The sequence below is a fragment of the Rhincodon typus genome, chromosome 18, assembly GCF_021869965.1.
Source record: "Rhincodon typus isolate 14 chromosome 18, sRhiTyp1.1, whole genome shotgun sequence".
Classification (NCBI taxonomy): domain Eukaryota; kingdom Metazoa; phylum Chordata; class Chondrichthyes; order Orectolobiformes; family Rhincodontidae; genus Rhincodon; species Rhincodon typus.
This window is the reverse complement of record NC_063349.1, coordinates 21,359,175-21,379,310: the sequence shown is the minus strand read 5'-3', so window position 1 is coordinate 21,379,310 and position 20,136 is coordinate 21,359,175. Positions and strand designations below refer to the sequence as shown.

The 20,136-nt window shown below is 41.5% G+C and overlaps 1 protein-coding gene across 1 annotated transcript in view; it reads right to left on the bottom strand.

The window, feature by feature from the left end:
• Positions 1-20,136, bottom strand: part of LOC109920177 (voltage-dependent L-type calcium channel subunit alpha-1C-like) — a 656,132-nt gene that overhangs the window by 90,325 nt on the left and 545,671 nt on the right. The window contains exons 36-37 of the mRNA XM_048607862.1: positions 7,348-7,504; positions 1,550-1,677 (exon numbers count right to left, since the gene is read on the bottom strand). Of these exons, the coding sequence (XP_048463819.1) occupies positions 1,550-1,677; positions 7,348-7,504 (285 nt within the window). The remainder of the gene's footprint in view (positions 1-1,549; positions 1,678-7,347; positions 7,505-20,136) is intronic.

The window sequence follows — 20,136 nt, the reverse complement described above, 5'->3', positions numbered from 1 at the left end:
CCACTCAGCTCACTGAGACTGTTCTGCCATTCAATGAGATGATGGTTGACCTGATAATCCTCAGTTCCATTTCCTTGTCTTTTCCCCATAAATCCTGATCCCCATATCAATTAAAAGTCTCTCTCGGCCTTGAATAAACTCCATTGAGTACGGACCCAGAGTCCTCAACCATTTTTAATATGTCAAGCCCTTCATCACTGGGAAATTCTTGTAAACCTCCTCTCACCCACTTCCAGGCCATCACATCCTTCCTTGGATATGGGGCCCAGAACTGCTCACAATATTCCAAATGCAGTCTGACCAGAGCCTCATACAGACTCAGCAATACATCGCTGCTCTTGTATTCTAGCTCTCTTGAAATGAATGCCAACATTGTATTTGCCTTTCCAACTTCCAACTAAAACTGCATGTTAACCTTAGCAGAATCCTGAACTAGGATTCCCAAGTTCCTTTGTGCTTCAGATTTGAGAAGTCTTTGCCCATTTATAAAACAGTCTATGCATCTATTCGTCATCCCATAGTGCATAACTTTTTTGACATTTTATTACATTTATTACATTTGACATTTTATTACATTCTCCTAGCCTGTCCAAATCCTTCCACAGCCTTCTCACTTCCTCAACATTACCTGTCCTTCCACCTATCTTTCCTTCATCTGCAAACTTAGCAACAATGCCCTCAATTCCTTCATCCAGTTTGTTAATGTATAACATGAATAGTTGTGGTCCAAAAACTAACGTCTGTGCAACTCCACTCATCACCAACTACAATCTTGAAAAAGACACCTTAATCTCCAATCTCTGCCTTCTGCCAGTCAGCCAATCCTCTATCCATGCCAGTACCTTGCCCCTGACACCATGGGCTCTTATCTTATTTAGCAGCCTCCTTGGTGACACCTTGTTAAAGGCCTTCTGGAAATCCAAATAAATTGTGTCCATTGACTCTCCTTTGTCTAACTTGCTTGTTACGTCTTCAAAGAATTCTAACAGATTTGTCAGGCATAACCTCCCTTGATGAAGCCATCCTGACTCAGCTCTATTTTTCCATGCATTTCCAAGTGCTCCACAATCTCATCTTTAATAACGGACTCTAAAATTTTATCAACGACCGTGATCAGGCTAACTGGTTTATAATTTTCTGTCTTCTGCCTCCCTCACCTCTTAAGTTGGGGTTCTGCACTATCCATTTTCTAGTCCTCTGGGACCCTCCCTGACTCCAGTGATGCCCGAAAGATCACCACCAATGCCTCTACAATCTCCTCAGCTATCTCCTTCAGAATTTGGAAGTGCAGTCCATCTGATCTGGGTGATTTATCCACCAAAAGATGGACAGTGTGAAACAGGAGTCAGCAGTCATAGTCCATCACACCTGGCATTTGTGAAATAAGCTAACGCAAAATGACCATTATAAAAGTCTTAGCAATCATAAATATTGCTTGGAGCTAAGGGGTTGTGATATCAATCAGAAATACAAAACACCAAATTAAATACACTATTATTACATCTAAGAAGCATGTTTCAAATGTTGAGTTTTAAGTTGCTGCACTTACTTGGCCTCAGGATCATACTCAGCCCAGATTCTCTTAAATTCATCTAGATGATGTGGACCAAGAATAGACCAATCGCGGGTTAAATAATCAAAATTATCCATGATAACAGCTACAAAGAGGTTGATGATCTGAGAGGAAGAGAAATAGTTATCTTCAAATTTGGAGCAAATTCAGGCTTCAAAAGAAAAAAACAGTATGACATTCTACCTTTACAATGTAGTTGATAATGAAATATTACCTGGCAACGACTACTTTAAATGTATGGAAACGTAAGGATCCCTTCATACCGTGTGCAGAAGCTCTACAGTTGATTCATATAACATTCTCGCATATTGGCACAATTGCAAAGTAAACATACTATTCCTACAAACTGACCCAAATGCCACTTTAAATCCTAATGATGTAAACTTTTCATATTCACCGAAGCACCTAGCATCGACAAGCTTTTCTGCCCTGGGCTCAATCGGGGCAAAGGCACAAAGCAATTTGGAGTCCCCAGCAGGCACCTTAATGTCTCATTAAATGTCCTTCAGCCTCCAGACTCACCTTTAAGATCCTATCTGGCAAGGTGGCTTTGCCTGGGGGAGATTAATTCTAGTCCTAACAGGAGCCACGGTTCCCGGTGGCCCTGGTGGAACTACAGAGCTGTCGGCCAAGTGGTTACTTGGTAACTCTTGGAGGTGGCAATTCCTTCAAGATGTTCACCCTGAGACATTAATTGTCATGGCTTTAAATTGCTGCATCCCTGACTTTACAGTTGAGGTGCAGAACCACTGCTTTTGTGTAAAGGTCTGGACAAAACATATATATACACATGTGAAACTTGAAGTGTTCTAATAACACCATTTGTAGATTTCAATTTCTGTTCTATAAATTTAAGAAGTGTAATAAGCAAGGGAGGGGAGAGGGAAAATAACTGTAGGGAGAAAATAGTCTTCAGATCAATGTTGTTTTAATTTTAAAAATTTCAGACATATTCTGAAGCAAATTAATTCTCTCATCTTTTGCTAATTATTGCTTACATCTGAGATCAGGCAATGTTGATCTCAGAGAAAGTGAAAGAGTACAGCATGGCAGAAAAAGTCAGATAGGCATCAGAATGAGAGAGAAGAAAAATAAACACTGGGGCCAGAGAGAGCAAGAAAGAGAGAACTAGAGAGAGATGGAGAGAAACAAATGAGAGCTATAAGATGTTTTTTCTTTATTGAAAATTATTTGTTCACTTTAAAAATTGACTAAGTCTTTTACTGTAGATTTTTTAATGATTAGTAGAGCCCTGTGCTAATCACCATGGGACAGAGACACGAATTACAAACACCTATGAGGCAGGGATAAAGAGAGAGAGAGACGCACTCAGCTTCATTTGCCATCTTTTGAAGTCTGGTAGCCACAATATTCTCAGTCTCCATCCCAAGTGCAGTCTGCTGCTATTAGTGACTCAATTCCTGACATATCACTCACCAGTGACTTTCCAAACAGAAAGAAAGAAGAAAGTACCAGGTGGTGATAGGGATAAAAACAGATGAGTTAAGTGAAAGGAACAATGTAAAATAAAAGAAGCAGAAGAGATGAAACAGAGAACGAGAAACATCAAAGCGATTGCAACATGGATTACATATTCCTTACACTTGAAAATTTTACCACCCTATTTTTGGTGTGAATAAGGTGCTAATGAGATGAACATTTTCAAAAATTACTTGTTCCCAGGACGCAGGTATTGCTGGCGAGGCCAGTATTTAATACCATCCCTAACTACCCTTGAGAAGGTGGGTTTGAACTGCCTTCTTGAACAGCTTCAGTCCACTAGTGATAAGCTTCCCCACAATGGTGATGGAGGAGAGGCTCTTTGCAATTATTTCGATTGGTCATAGAAACATACAGCACAGAAACAGACCCTTTGGCCCAATTCATTCATGCCGACCAGGTTGCCTAAACTGAACTCATCCCATTTGCCTGCATTTGGCCCATACAAGTCTGTACTGACTTTCCCTAATCAGATCCTGACTTTCCAAAGGCATGTAGATCCTGTCTCTCAGAATTTCCTCCAACAACCATACCCATCACTGACATCAGGTTCACCAGTCTGTAGTTCCCTGGCTTCTTGTTGCAGCTTTTCTGAAATAATGGCACAACATTAGCGACCCTTCAGTCATCCAGCATCTCACCAATGGCTATCAATGTTACAAATATCTCTGCTAAGGGCCCCACAATTTCTTCCCTAGCTTCCCACAATGTCCTTGAATAGACTTCATCAGGTCCTGGGGATTTGTCTACCTGTATGCATTTTAAGACCTCCACCACCTCCTCTTCTGTAATCTGCACTCTTTTCATGACATCACTATTTATTTCTCTGAGTTCCTTAACTTCCATGTCCTTCTTCACAGTAAATACTAATGCAAAATATTCATTTAGGATCTCACCCATTTCCTGTGGTTCCACACATAGATGGCCTTGTTTATCTTTAACGGGCTTTGTTCTCTCCCCAGTCACTCTTTTGCCTTTAATATACTTGCCGAATCTCTTTGGATTATCTTTAACCTTATCTGCCAAAGCTATCTCATGCCCTCTTTTTGCTTTCCTGATTTCCATCTTGAGGGTACTCCTAAACCCCCTATACTGCTCAAAGGATTCACTTGATCCCAGCTGTCTACAACTGAATTATGCGTCCTTCTTTTCCTTGACCAGAACCACAAATATCTCTAGACATTCAGCGTTCTCTACTCTTGCTAGCCTCGGTCTTTACACTAGCAGGAACATTCGGTCCCTGAACTCTTGTTATTTCACTTTTGAAAGCCTCTCATTTGCCAGACGTCCGTTTATCTGCAAACAGCCACCCCCAATCTACTTTTGAAAATTCCTGTCTTAAACCATCAAAATTGGCCTTGCCCCAATTTAGCAATTGAACTTGTGGACTAGGCCTATCCTCTTCCATTACTATTTTAAAACTAATAGAATTATGGTCATTGGTTCCAAAGTTCTCCCTCACTAACCCTTTCATCACTTGCCCTGCCTTTTTTCCCAAGATGTGGAAGTGCCGGTGTTGGGCTGGGGTGGACAAAGTCAGAAGTCACACAACACCAGGTTATAGTCCAACAGGTTTATTTGAAATCGCAAGCTTTTGGAACACTCTCATTAACTTCTCATTAACTTCTGTACCAGCCTCAACCTTCTCGCTTGTCTCACTACTGCTTAAGGTCCCAACCCCTGGCCAGACTACTTTAGACTCACTCAAGTTTAGGGGTCACTGAACAGAAGTTCAAAGAAGACAAACAGTAAGACAAGTTAGTATTAGGGGAAGGAGACAGAGTAGGCCAAGTTAGGAATATTGATTTTTAGCTGTCCTTCACAAAAAGCAACTGAGCGACATGGGTTCTCTAAAGGGGATGGTCAGTTAAATCTAAAGAACAGTTTGGCTGTGCTGTTGAATATGTCTCTACTGTTAGAACAAGAACCAAGGTCTATGTTATTAGGCAGTTATTATCTATGCTTACTACATGTTAAATCTGGGTGCTACAAATAAGTTGTACATGCAGTGTAGATCCATAGAATCCCAACAGTGTGGAAACAGGGCTTTGGTCCAACAAGTCCACTTCGACTCTCCAAAGAACATTCCACCCAATTCACCCCCTACCTTATCCCTGTATTTTCCACGGCTAATCCACCTAACCTACACATCCTACACACAATGGGCAATTTAGAATGGCCAATCCACATAACTTGTACATCTTTGGACAATGGGAGGAAACCGGAGCACCCAGAGGAAACCCACACAAGATGTGGGGAGAATGTACAAACGCTACCACTCAGACAATTGCCCAAGGCTGGAATTGAACTCGGGTCCCTGGCACTGTGAGACAGCAGTGCTGACCACTGAGAACTACTGTGCTGTGTAGATTGTATTACTGTTGTAACTTGTATGGTATGTTATTGACATTTGCTAAAAACCATGGAAACTTGTGGCTTTATTCTCTTAGTTAGTTTTTTAAAATTTATTCACAGGATGTGGGCATCACTAGCTAGGAAAGTTTGCTATTGCACATCCCTAATTGCCCAGAGGGCAGTTAAGAGTCAACCACATTGCTGTGTGTCTGGAATCACGTAGGTTAGTCCAGGAAGGGATGACAGTTTCCCTCCCTAAAAACATTAGTGAACCAGATGGATTTTCCAACAGTCAACAATGGTTTCATGGTCATCATTAGACTCTTAATTCCATATTTCGATTGAATTCAAATTCTACCATTTGCTGTGGTGGATTCAAAACTGGGACTCTAGAACATTACCTGCGCCTCATGATTAACAGTCCAGTGATAATACCGCTCAGCCATTGCATGTATTCTTTTCTCTCTGGGAACTAGTGCTTTGTCTATTTTAAAAACAGAAGTTATTGGTCTCTGGCCAGATGGTAACATAAAGTGATGATCAGGTCTGAGATCATAACATGATTTGGTGATCTAGAATAACATATTTAAAATATAATTACCTACCCTTTTAGTCAGCTGCCCTCAGCATATTTTAAAGGTTTTTTTGCGTGTTTCCAACCCTTTATTTATGTAACAGTCAGTGGCAGCAGTGGTGGTGGAGGTGGGGTGGGGTGCAGTGCAGGAAATGTTAATTAACAAACACTTCAGAATTGGAGGGATGCAAGGTAACTATCTGGAAACTGTACTGAACGACATAGTCTATTTAAGGCTTGAAGCGTATTAACATTGCGCCATTGTGCTGCTCACTGAAACAGCTTATCTAGAGGGGATTCACAATTGTTTGGCCTGCAAAGATTACACGTGAGTTATATTTAGGTAATGAGTTGATGGAAGCGGGGCGAGGGTGCAGGACTTCAAATATTTGAAGAAAACTTCTGCTCCTCTTGACTCCACAAAGACAAGATCTAAACTTCCCTGTCTGAACCCTATTGTGGATGCTCTGCTCAATGGGCAACTACATTGGCAAAGGTGTCTTAATGACTCCATAGGATCTTGATTTAAATTAATTCATAAGGATCTTGATTGAATCTGACAAGTGCCTCAATCACTCAAGAAAGTAATGGAGTAAAATAGCTGCCAGATGGGAATAAGTGTAAACTGGGATTTTAATTGAGAGCTGTGTAAAAATATGCCATTAAAAAGTGTAATTTGCTTCTGAATCTTTCTGTTTAGAATTGTAGGAAAGGAGCTTGGACTATGTTTACCCACCTGTTTACCTAAATGTCCATTCATACGGTCTTCAATATAAGAACTGAAACTAAGTACTGAGGGGTTCTGTCAGAGTCTGGGAACTCTAATTACACACCACTTCGTGGGATGCAAAACTATCATTACTGAATATTCATTCAACAAATAATTCAACAAATATTCATTCAACAAATAACAAATAACAAATAAGGGGTGATAGATATAGGACAGATGTCAGAGGTAGGTTCTTTACTCAGAGTAGTAAGGGCGTGGAATGTCCTGCCTGCAAAAATAGTAGACTTGCCAACTTTAAGGGCATTTAAATGGTCATTGGATAAACATATGGATGATAATGGAATAGTTTAGGTTAGATGGGCTTCAGATTGGTTTCACAGGTCGGCGCAACATCGCGGGCCGAAGGGCCTGTACTGCGCTGTAATGTTCTATGTTCTAGTAGCACTGGGCTGCATTCTGTATTAATGTTCTTACTCAAAGGTTACAATGGGAGGTTGGAGATTAATCCACAGAATACAATAAGTCCTGCAATCTTTCTTGAGTGCTATATATTTTAACTGAATACTTTATTTATTAAATGGAAAATACCAAGAATCCTTCTAGACGCGTACTCACCAAGAAGGCACACAGCATGTAGAAACTAACAAAGTAGAAGAAAGCAAAATAGGTTCCACAGTTAAGCTCTGTTTCATGACGTGTTGGCTCTTTCTCACAATGTTTTCCTGGGAGGCAAGATAACATGATCTCCTGCCAAGCCTCACCTGTAGCACATCTGGAAATGCAAAATTGTGTATAGTGACTTGTTTTATTAAAGAACCAAGTATGATACCATATATCTCAATCTGTATTTGGAGAAATAACATTCTTTTGAAAAGAAAACAGGGGAATACACCCAACAAGTACTTTGGATGAACTTCATTGGTGCTCATCATGATTGGAAGTAAACATATAGAAAGGGACAATTGAATTGATAAACCTGCATCCCTCTCCAAGCTCCTACTCTATATATATTTTTCAAATATATATGCTTTATCAATTGCTTGGTAATACAGAACTGAAATAATACTAAAAGGAAGCATGAAAACAAAGCTCTTTTTTAAACTCATCGTGACTAGGATGCAAAAAAATCAGACTTAGAAAGCAAAGCAATTTGTACAATTTGAGAAAGTGCTGATTGGTTGGGCCTTTGTTGGAATAGACATACAACAGGAACAGATAACAGTCAAACTTAGATCTCTGACCCGACAGTAGACTCTGGTTAGTCAAGTTGTGGCCACAGGATGTTCTGATCCAATAACTAAGATCTTGTATTCCGGGTGTGAAATGGATCAAAAGTTGTTATAAATTGTAGACCTAACAATGTACTGTCAGAGCCAATGAGCCTACAAATGCACAGCAATCTTGGATCAACAAACTCACAAAACACTCAAATGCTCAAAATAAAATAAAATTCATTTATTCAATACAAAATTTTAGTATCTCCTTCTAAAGATTTGGTGAGTAAAACAAACTCTACTAATGTTCAACCAGCTATTTTGTTACAATTTTACAATTGGTCTGTATGTTGTTCTTACTGGGTAAAAACCAAAAGAACTGCAGATACTGTAAATCAGAAACAAAAAACAGAAGTTGCTGGAAAAGCTCAGCATACCTGGCAGCATCTGAGCTCCAGTTCTGAGGAAGGGTCACCAGAACCAAAACATTAACTCTGATTTCTCTTCACAGATACTGCCAGACATGCTAAGCTTTTCCATAAATTTCTGTTTTTGCCCTTACTGTGTGTTTATTTGCATCCATTTCATCCATCCCTAGCAACCATGCTGCAGCATCCATTTCATTCATCCCTAGCAACCATGCTGCAATTTATTCAGCCCTGTCAACCCTGCAGAGTTCTTCTTACTAACATTTTGGGGCTAGTGCCAAAATTTAGAGATCTGACTCACAGATGAGTCAAGCAACACCCTTTCATAGTCATACTCACAGAATTATAACTTTCAGGCAATATCCCAGACATCATCATTCCTGGATATGCCCTTCCCACTGGCAGGACAAGCCCAGAGGAGGTGGCAGCATAGTGATATACAGTCACAGAATTATAGAATTCCTAAAGTGCATACGAGGCCAATGGGCTCATCAAGTCTGCACCGACCCACCATTCCACCCAAACCCACTTCCCCCACTCCATCCCCATAACCTTACATAGCTAGTCCACCTTGCCTGCACATCCTTCGACACTACAGGGCAATCTAGCATGGCCAATCACCTCACCTGCACATCTTTGGGCCGTGGGAGGAAACTAGAGCACCCAACGGAAACCCACGCAGACAGGTGGACAACATGCAAACTCCACACAGTCACTCGAGGCTGTAATCAAACCTGGGTCCTTGGCACTGTATAGTGTAAGGGAGTTGCTCTACAAGTCTTGACCATTGGCTCTGGACATAATGAAGTCTCATGGTATTGTGGACAAGGAAATCTCTTGCTAGTTACCACACACCATCCTCCTTTGGCTGATGAATTAACACTTCTCCATGTTGAACAACACTTGAGTGGCGCAAAATGTATTATGGGTGGGACAGTTCAATGTCCACCACCTCCAATGTGGCTTGGCAGCAACACTGCTGATCGGGCTGGTCAGGTCCTAAAGGACATAGCTCTTAGACCGGGTCTGCACCATGTGGTGAGCAAACCAGCAAGAGGGAAAAACATACTTGATCTCATCCTCACCAATGTGCCTGCTGCAGATGCATCTGTTCATGACAGTATCAGTAAGACTGACCACCACACAGTCATTGTGGATACAAAGTCCCACCTTCATACTGACCACACCGCCAACATGTGTGGCACTATCACTGTGCTAAATGGGACAGGCTTTGAACACATCTAGCAATTCAAGACTCTTGCAGCGCTGTAGGCCGTCGACAGCAACAGAATTGTATTCCAGCACAATTTAAAACCTCATGGCCCAGCATATCCCCCACTTAACCATTACCATCAAGCCAAGTGAGAGAGTGCAGAAGGAACAGCACCAGGTATACATAAAAATGAAGTGTCAACCTGGTGAAGTTACCAAAGAGGACTACTTGCATGCCATACTGCATAATCAGCAAGTGATGGACACAGCTAAGTGATCCCACATCCAATGAATCAGATCTAAGCTCTGTAGCTCTGTCATATCAGGTCATGAATGGTGGCAGACAATTAAACAATTCAGCGGAAGAGCAGGGTCCACAATGTTCCAATCCTCAATAATGGAAGAGCCCAGCACATCAGTGCAAAAGATAAGGCTGAAGCATTTACAGCAATCTTCAAACAGAAGTGCTGAGTGGATGATCCAGCAGTCATCCTCAGCATTACAGCTACCAGTCTTCAGCCAATTTGATTCATTCCACATGATATCAAGAAAAGGCCGCAAGTATTGGATACTGCAAAGCTATGAGCCCTAACAACATTCCAGCAATAGCACTGAAGGCAGGTGCCCCAGAATTTGCTGCACCCATGGCCTAGCTATTCCAGTACAGCTACAACAGTGGCATCTATCTGACAATGTGGAAAATTGCCCAGGTTATGTCCTGTGCACAAAAAACACGATAAATCCATCCTGGCCAATTACCACTCCAGTCTACTCTCAATCATCAGTAAAGTGATGGAAGATGTCAGCGACAGTGCTATGAAGCAGCACCTGCTTAGTAATAACCTGCTCACTACACCCAGTTTGGGTTTCACCAAGGCCACACAGCTCCTGACCTCATTATGTCCTTGGTTCAAACATGGATAAAAGAGTGACATTCCAGAGTTGAGTAAAGCGCTACAGCCCTTGACATCAAGGTCACATTTGACTGAATGTGGCATCAAGAAATGCTTGTGTGTCATGGGGCAAATTCACATGCCTTTATTGGTCAGTGCATAGAATATAGGAGTTGGGATGGCATATTGCAGCTGTACAGGACTTTGGTTAGGCCACTTTTGGAATACTGCATTCAATTCTGGTTGTCCTGCTATAGGAAAGATATTGTTAAAAATGAAATGGTGCAGAAAAGGCTGGAGCTATATTCCCTGGAGTGTCAGAGGCTGAGCAGTGACCTTATAAAGGTTTAGAAAATCATGACGGGCATGGATAGGGTGAATAGCCAAGGTCTTTTTCCCAGGGTAGGGGATTCCAAAATTAGATGGCATAGTTTAAGGTGAGAGGGGGAAAAATATAAAAGGGACCTAAGAGACAACATTTTCACGCAGAGGGTATGCGTGTATGGAATAAGCTGCCAGACGAAGTGGTGGAGGTGGGTACAATTACAACATTTAAAAGGCATCTGTATGGATACATGAACAGGAAGTGTTTAGATGGATGTGGGCCAAATGTAGGCAAATGAAAGTACATTAATTTAGGATACCTGGTTGGCATCGGCGAGTTGGACTGAAGGGTTTATTTCTGTGCTGTACTAACGACAACAAATGTACAACTCTATGAGTCTATGGTTGGAGCTGTATCTGACACATAGGCAGATAGTCATGGCTGTTGAAAGTTAGTCATCTCAGCTCCACAACATTTCTGCATGAGTTCATCCAGGCAATGTCCTAGTTCCAACCATGTTCAGCACCATTCATGATTCCTCAGATACTGAAGCAGTCCATGTTCAAATGCAACAAAATGTGGACATATCCAGGCTTGGGCTGACAAGTGGAAAGTAACATTCACACCACACAAATGCCAGGCAATGACCATCTCCAATAAGAGACAATCTAACCACTATCCCTTTACATATAATGATGTTATCATCACCGAATTTCCCCCTGACAACATTTTGGGGGTTACCACTGACCGGAAACTCAACTGGACTTGCCACATAAATACAGTAGCTACAACAGCAGCTCGGAGCCTATGAATATTGCAGTGAGTAACTCACCTGACTTCCCAAAGCCTGTCTACCATTTACAAGGCAAATGTCAGGAGCGTGATAGAATGCTCCCCGCTTGCCTGGATGGGTGCAGCTCCTACAACACTCAAGAAGCTTGACACTGTCCAGGACAAAGCAGTCCACTTGACTGGCACCACATCCACAAACATTCAGTCATTTTATGAGCGACTCTCAGTAGCAGCAGTGTGCACCATCTACAAAATGCACATGCAGAAATTCACCAAAGATCTTTAGACAATACCTTCCAAACCCACAATCACTTTCATCCAGAAGGTCAAGGACAGCAGGTACATGGGAGCACCACCAAATGCAAGATCCCCTCCAAGCTACTCACCGTCATGACTTGGAAATATATCGCCTTTCCTTCACATGGACTGCAGTGGTTCAAGAAGGCTGCTCACCACCACTTTCTCCAGGGCAACAAGGGACAGGCAATAAATGATGGCCAGCCAGTGATGCTCACCTCCCATGAGTGAATAAAAAATTACAGAGGGTATTAAATTAAATTGTGGGAGGCTGGAGAGGCAATTGGAGTGGAAGAAGAGATGTCCGGCTATCACTGTTCATGTTAGAATGAAAAACATTGATCAGACTGGAAAGATTTAGAACTGTTAGGAGCTTAACTAAAAAGCAGAATTTCAAAGGTAATAATCTTACGATTATTTACTTTTCCCAAGGCTCAGGTAAAGTCAAGGAGTTAATAGATGTAAAGCTGGAAAAGCACAGCAGGTCAAATAGCAGCCGCAGAGCAGGAAAGTCAACATTTCGTCTGAAACCCTTTGTCAGGACTGGGAAGGGGGAGGGGAGCCCAGAAGTAAATAGAGGGAGGGAGTTGGGGGGAAGGGTAGGTGGGATGGTGTTAGCTGGATGCAGGTAGGGGGTTATTGTGATTGGTCAGTGGGAAGGGTGGAGTGGACAGGTGAATAGGAAGATGGACAGGTTAGGTCAGGTCAGGGAGGCGAGGAAGAGGTGGAGGGATGGACATGGGCTAAGGCTGAGGGTGAGGGATTTTGAAGCTGGTGAAGTCAATATTGAGGCCATTGGGCTGTAAGCTCCCAATGCGAAATATCAGGTGTTGTTCCTCCAGTTTATGTTTGGCCCCACTCTGACAGTCGGGGAGGCCAAGGACGGACATTTCACCAGGGGCGTGGGAGGGGGAATTAAAATATATGGCAACCGAAAGGTCGGGTTGGTTGGTGCGTGCAGAGCACAGATGCTCTGTGAACCAGTCCTCGAGTCTGTGTTTGGTAGTTTTGGGAGTCAGTGGGTTTGAAATGTATGTCAGCGGTGAGTCGGTTTCTAGAGATGGAGATGGAGAGGTCCAGAAAGGGGAGGGAGATGTCAGAAATGGTCCATGTGAATTTGAGGACAGGATGGAAGGTGTTGGTGAAGTTGATGAACTGCTCGAGCTCCTTGCGGGAGCACGAGGCAGCACCGATGTAGTCATCAACCCACTGATTCCCTTAACTACCATGATGCCACCTCCTCTCACTCACCCTCCTATAAAAATGCTATCACATACTCGCAATTTCTCTGCCTCTGCCGCACCTGCTCCCAGGATGAAGTGTTTTACTCCAGGACATCCTAGATATCCTCCTACTTTAGGTATTGGAATTTCTCCTCCTCTGTAATGAAGGATGCCCTCAACCACCTCTCCTCCATTTCTTGCATTTCTGCCCTCAAAGACCCACCCCCAACAACAAGGAAAGAGTCCCGTTAGTCCTCACATACCACCCCACCAACCTCTGAATCCAATGCATCATTCTCCGACATTGCCGCCACCTACAATCAGACCTCACTTCCAAAAATATATTTCCTTGCCCACCCGTTCGCTTTCCGCAGTGATCATTTATTCTATGACTCCCTCGTCAGCTGTACACTCCCTACCAATTTCTCCACCACACCCAGTTCCTTTCCCTGCAACTGCGAGAGGTGCAACACCTGCCCCTACACCTCCCCTCTCATTTCCGTCTAAGGCCTCAAACAATCCTTCCAGATCCTGTTGAAGGAGCAGCGCTCCGAAAGCTTGTGATTTCAAATAAACCTGTTGGACTATAAACTGGTGTCATGTGACTTCTGGCTTTGTTCGCCCCAGTCCAACACCAGCATCTCCACATTGTGATCTGCATTGACATGCCTATCACTTTGTGTGGAAGGTTGGAGTGACTATGTATGCAGCTTAGACAGAACTTTGCTGGTACCAGTACTGGGATAGAAGGGAGGTATTCTGGTGGGATGGGCTTCACTTGAACCATGCTGGGACCAGCATCCTGAATAATTGAATAACCAAGCCTGGGGAGAGGTCATCAAACTATCAGCTATTTTGATGATACCCAGAATGGGACAGGAAAGGTACAGGTACAGAAAAGCAGCAAATAGGGTCAAAGGGGGAAATAAATGCTAAAAAGGCAAAAGTAATAACTCTTCATTTAAATGGTATTTGGAACAAAAATCAGTGAATTAATGATACAGATAGAGGTTAATGGGTATAACCTTATATGTACTATGGAGGCATACATTTTGAGAGGGCCAGAATACAAGGGCAGAAACATATTGCTGAAATTGTATAATGTTCTAGTCAGACTTTATTTGGAATATGGTGAGACATTTTTGGTCCCATATCTAAGGATGTGCTGATCTTGGAGGGGGTCCAGAGTAGGTTTACGAAAATGATCCTGGAGATGAAAGGCTTGTATTATGAGGAGCAGTTGAGGACTCTGGGTCTGTACTCAATGGAGTTTAGAAGGATGATGGAGGGGGGGATCTCATTTAAATTTTATAGAGTACTGACAGACCTGGATAGAGTAGACATGGAGATGAGGAGGAATTTCTTCAGCCAGCTGGGTGAATCTGTGGAACTCATGACCACAGAAGGTGTGGAGGCCAAGTCATTGACTGTCTTTAAGACAGAGATAAATAGGTTCTTGATTAATGAAGGGATGAAATGTTATGAGAAGAATGCAGGAGAAAAGGGTTGAGAAACAGATCAGCCATGATTGAATGGCAGATCATAGTTGATGGGCTTAGTTCTGCTCCCATACTTTATGGTCTTAGGACAAGGAGATTTTGAAAAGATTGATGGCAAGGAGAGGTTGGTGGGTAGCTTTGTTACTATGAAATGGAGTAAGTATGATAACAAGAAATGGTCTTGGATAAGAAGATGTAGACTCCATATAGGTGGACGTAATAAATAACAAAGGGAAGAAGAACTGGTGGGTGTAGTCCACAGACTCCCTAAAAGTAGGCATTCTGGGGACAGAGAATAAATCAAGAAATTATGGGCATGTAAAAAAGGCAAAGCATTAATCATGGATGACTTTAATCACCATATATACTAGGAAAATCAAATTGCCAATGGTAGTCATGAAGAGGAATTCATAATTTGTATTTGGGACAGTTTTCAAGAAAAATGTTATAGATCCAACCACGTATCAGACTATTTTGGATCTAGTAGGTTTAATAAATAATCTGAGTAAAAAATCCCCCAGGGAACAGCCACCATAATATGTAAGAATTTAGTACTCACTTTGACAGTGAGAAACGTGAATCAAAAACAACTGGGCTAAATGTAAATAAGACTCATTACATAAGATTTTAGCAGAAGAGACAACTGAAGAACAATAGCAAATGTTTAAGAAAATAGGTCATGGCTCACAGCAAAGATATATCCCAGAGAGTAAAGAGGATTCTAGGAAGGGGATAAATCAACCATGGTTCACCAAACGTGTTAAGGAGAGTAACAAATTGAAAGGAATAAACATACAATGTGGTAAAGATTAGTAGTGCAGAAAGCTGCAGCAGAAAGGGATTTGGGCATTCTCATGCATGTATCACACAGAGCTAGCATACAAGTTCAAAAGGTAATAGGGAAGGGAAAGGACTGTTGGCCTTTATTTTGAAAGGAATTGAACATAAAAACAGCGAGGTCTTGCTAAAACTATATTGGACTTAGAAAAATACCTGGAATACTGTGAACTTTCAACAGGTTATGTGAGTAGAAAGGAAACTGTCAGATGGAGTATAATATTGGTAAATGTGAACATGTCCATTTTGACAGGAAGAATAGAAAAGCAGTATATTGTTTAAATGATGAGGGATTGCAAGCCTTGGTGTTCTGACCTGCATGTCCTGGTACAGAGAGCACATGAAGCTAATATTCCGGGATAGCAATTGATTAGGAAAGTGAATGAAATGTCATAATTTATTGCAGGGGGATTGGAATATATGAGTAGTGAAGTTTACCGCAGTTGCACAGGGTATTAGTGATACCACATCTGCAGCGTTAAGTACAGTTTTGGCCTCATTATTTGAAATAAAAGGAGAGTCACAGTTACTTCCAAAACAGTTCAGAGAACGTTAATTTGATTCATTCTTGGGATAAAGATGATTAGGGGATCAGGGTTGTATGTGAGCGAAGGTAATGTATAGATGACAGGTGGGTCAAGGAGTCTGGTGCCAGGTGTATGAGTTAGCAGATAGGGTGACAGGTAGATGGATGAGAGGATAGATTGTATCAGGGGTAGTCAGATGGTGGGAGATAGTCAGATCGGGAGTGCAGTTGAAGTTCAGGAGGAAACCAGAGGGCCAGGAAGATACAGGTCCATGATGGGGGTGGTTGCTAGGTGAGGAGTAGTTGGATTGGAGGGGGGGCAGTCAGAGTGTTGGGAGTAGTTCAGGAGTCAAAGGGGCTAGATGGGCTAAATTGTCAGAAGTGTCAGTAGTATAACTGTCCAGCAGTTAGACATAGTGTTTATCTGTCTAACTATCCAGGCAAGTGAGTTGGAACTCTGATTCTTGCTCAGAGTTGGAGACTATCTTTGGAGGGCTCCAGAAGCAGGATGATTGCAAAAGCAATTTTAAACTTCCCAGGCAACTACTATCACTGCATTGGGACATCAGAGGGATAACAACATATATTACTGGGGATATATCCAGTCTCTGACCATGTGGAGACTGGAAAATCTGTACCCATATTTCTAATTTTTACTTTGTTTACCCTCATCCTAATTTGGACCAGAGGTTAAACATGGTTAAACATGCAACCTATCGCTAGGATTCTGAGCTAGTGGATGTTCATCACTAGTAAACAGGATATTATCAAATGCAGGAGTGGCCTCACTGAGACTCTGTTTCCTTCCTATTCCTCTCTCAAATTAGTTCATTGGATGAGGAATCACGTCGACGATATCATCTATATATTCGATTGCATCTTTGGATGAAATTTTGACTTTTTGGCCTCTGAGTGTGGGTAGGTGTGAGTTTCGACAATACAATGTGGTAAACCTAGAAGTTGGGTTCCTTGCTTGTAAGTTGGCATGATCGATATGGTTGGTTTTCAGACGGGCAGAGAATAGTTTGGAGGAATAGTTCTAATTGGAGCACAGGAATGGATATCAACCCCTGTAGGCTGATTCTACAGAGGGATCAACCCTATATTGGTATGGGTGTGGTTTGAGGCTACTGTAGCAAGGTTAAAGACTGGAGGCCTAAAGGATTGATATTAGAAGGAGGGAAATATAAATCTTGGGGAGGGAGGAGGGCAGGGGTGGGGTTGGGAAATTGGAGAGGATGGATGCCTCATTGGGAACATGGGACAGTGGGGTGTGGTGTTGAAAAAGATGGGAATGATTGGGGATGTGTCTGAACATGATGTGCAATCACAGGAAGCTGGGACATCTCAGATACATGTCAGATAGTGGGCAAGCCTCAGTGCTTAATTAAACCTGCACCTTCAATGCTGATACCAGCTTTCCAAGAGCTGTTTAACATTGTCATAATAGGTTCTGTCTGACCCTACCTAAACCCAGGAGTGGGAATCAGTATATTTTAAAAATTATGGATATTTCAATCTAGGTTTCCTGAAGTATTGCCTTTGGTAAAAATTACGCCAAAACATTGTAGTCGAGAAGTTAGTTCAATTTTTACTAGTTGTGAATTATCCAACAGATCAAAGTTCAGATTTTATGGCACAGATGTTCAAAGAAATAAGGAATTATTTGAAAATAAAACAATTTATGTCTTTAGATTGTCATTCACAAACTCAAGCAGCTTGGAAAGATAGCATAAAACTTTAAAGACCATGGTTAGACCTTATTGTCAAGAATGTTAGATTGATTGAATAAAGGAATTTCCTTGTTACTGTTTGCCATTAGTGATACCCATAATAAGTCTGCAGGATTCAGTCCAGTTGACTGATATGGGAGTGTGTGCTATAAATAGTAAGAAGCTGGAAAAAATTGCTACAAAAACAAAGTTGCCGAAAAAGCTCAGCAGGCCTGGCAGCATCTGTGAAGGAAAGAACAGAGTTAACGTTTCGGGTCCGGTGATCCTCAGAACTGATGGTGGCTGTGAAAATGTCAGTTTATAAGGAAATAGGAAAAAAAAAGGAAAAAATTGCTGCCTCCTGCTGAATACATACAGATGGTCACTTGCACAGATGCCACTGGCAACTCTTGGCATTTGCAGCTCTCGCCTAGACTCTAAAACAGCAATAAGGTTGTGTCAAGTTGCAATGATCATAAGGGGATATCCCTGGTTACGATAAAGAAAGTTTTGGCTGGCAGCGGAGTTGATGTTAAGAAACTCCAGTGCCAGACAAGGTTCAGTACCAGAAGGTAGGTTGAAAAAAAAGTTCAAACTTGCTAAAAAGGAAGCCTGGGGAAAGTGGTAAAGAAAATGAAGAAACCACCAGATAGGAAACAATTAGTGAAGAAATCACCAGCCAAGAAATAAAAAGTTGGAAATCTAAATATCTGAAGCCAAAGGCTCTTCTCAGAACCACCACGTCTTTCTAAATATAACTGAACCCCCACAATAAAATGATCCATGTCTGCAGCCAGGCTCATTCTCAATTGAGATCATTTAAAATTAATGTAATAGCCAAATACTACAGATGCTGAATTTCATTGGAAAGTTAATATTTTTCAATCCTCATTCCTCTGTCATAATATCCTCATTCCTCTGTCATAATCAAGGTGTTTTGTAAATATTTCGCTTGATTACTTTGTGCATGTGTGCACTTTTGTGTTGTTTATAGATTCATAACAAATTTATATCCATACGAGATGATGGATATCTCAAATTAATTAAATAAAACTTTCTAAATCAAAGCTCAGTGACCACACTTCCAAACTTTGTGCAGTTTTCTGAAAGAAACTAACCTAAACATACGAGTTGGACAAAAAAAAAACTGGAAGTTGCTCAATGAACAATGAAAATTACAGCAAGCAAAATAGCCAAAATTTGTCAAAGTATTAGTACTGTTACCTAGCTCTGCGGTACCATTAAAAGAAAGGTTCACCAGATTTTAGCAAATCAAAAATAATTTAAATTACGTGAATTAAGGATACGTGCTGTAGACGGAAGGAAAAATTAGCAAGTGTGTCATGTTAATATGTCAAAAGTGATAATATGCCAGGGAGGATAATCAGAAGAAGAATATTTACAGCGGCAAAAGAAATAGAAAGCAAAATCAAAATGACAGAATGATTGGAAAATTTACAATAAATTGAAACTTGTAAAGTTCATCCATGAGTGATCAGATTGGATAATATGGAGATGCTTAAAAATAACATGAAATATTATGCTATCTCCCAGAAAACAGGTAAAATGACTTAAAATTGGATCAGAGATAGTAGCAACTGCAGATGCTGGAAAATCTGAGATAACAAGATGTAGAGCTGGATGAACACAGCAGGCCAAGCAGCATCATAGGAGCAGGAATTGGCCTGCTGTGTTCATCCAGCTCTACACCTTGTTATCTAAAATGACTTAAAAATGTGACTAGGAGAGACTGGGAGGCATCTGCAGGAAGTAAGCATTACTGTGAAGTAGAATGGGAGGATTGTGCAGCAGTCAGAATCACTGTGAAGCAGACCAAGCGAGAGAGAGGAGGAGTCTTTACTTTTGAAACAGCTTGAAAGAGAGTGGAGACAGTAATTTCATAAAAAGCACAAGGCAGTCACACCTCTTAGATTAATTCCATAAAATTTGGTTTATGGTCAAAGACAGGAGAGTGCAACTGTGAATGAGGCAAGTAAGGAAATCAAGAATTTAACTTTTGAGGAACCTCAGCCAGTGCCCTTGTTAAGTAAGTACAGGGCTTTTGCTCTCAATATAGATGAGGATGAATAAACTGACTACAGTTCTTTGGTCCAGAGCACCATTCAAGTGGGGATTGAAAAGAGAAATGTAGCACTAATAGAAGATAGCATAGGTCAGGGAACAGATGTGTTCTCTGCAGCAAAAACAAAGTGCCCAAAGACTGTATTTCCCAACATCTGTTCTGTGCTGGAGAGGGACTTGGAGTGGGTGGGGAAGGATTCGGTTGTCATGGTTCACGTAGGTACTAAAAGCTTAGGCCCCCCGACTGGGAAAGAGGTAATGTTGAGTTATTATGAGCAGCTCAGGGTTAAATTGAAAAGCAGAACCACAAAGGTATTAATCTGTGATTTATTACCTGACCCAAATGCAAATTGGTATAGGATAA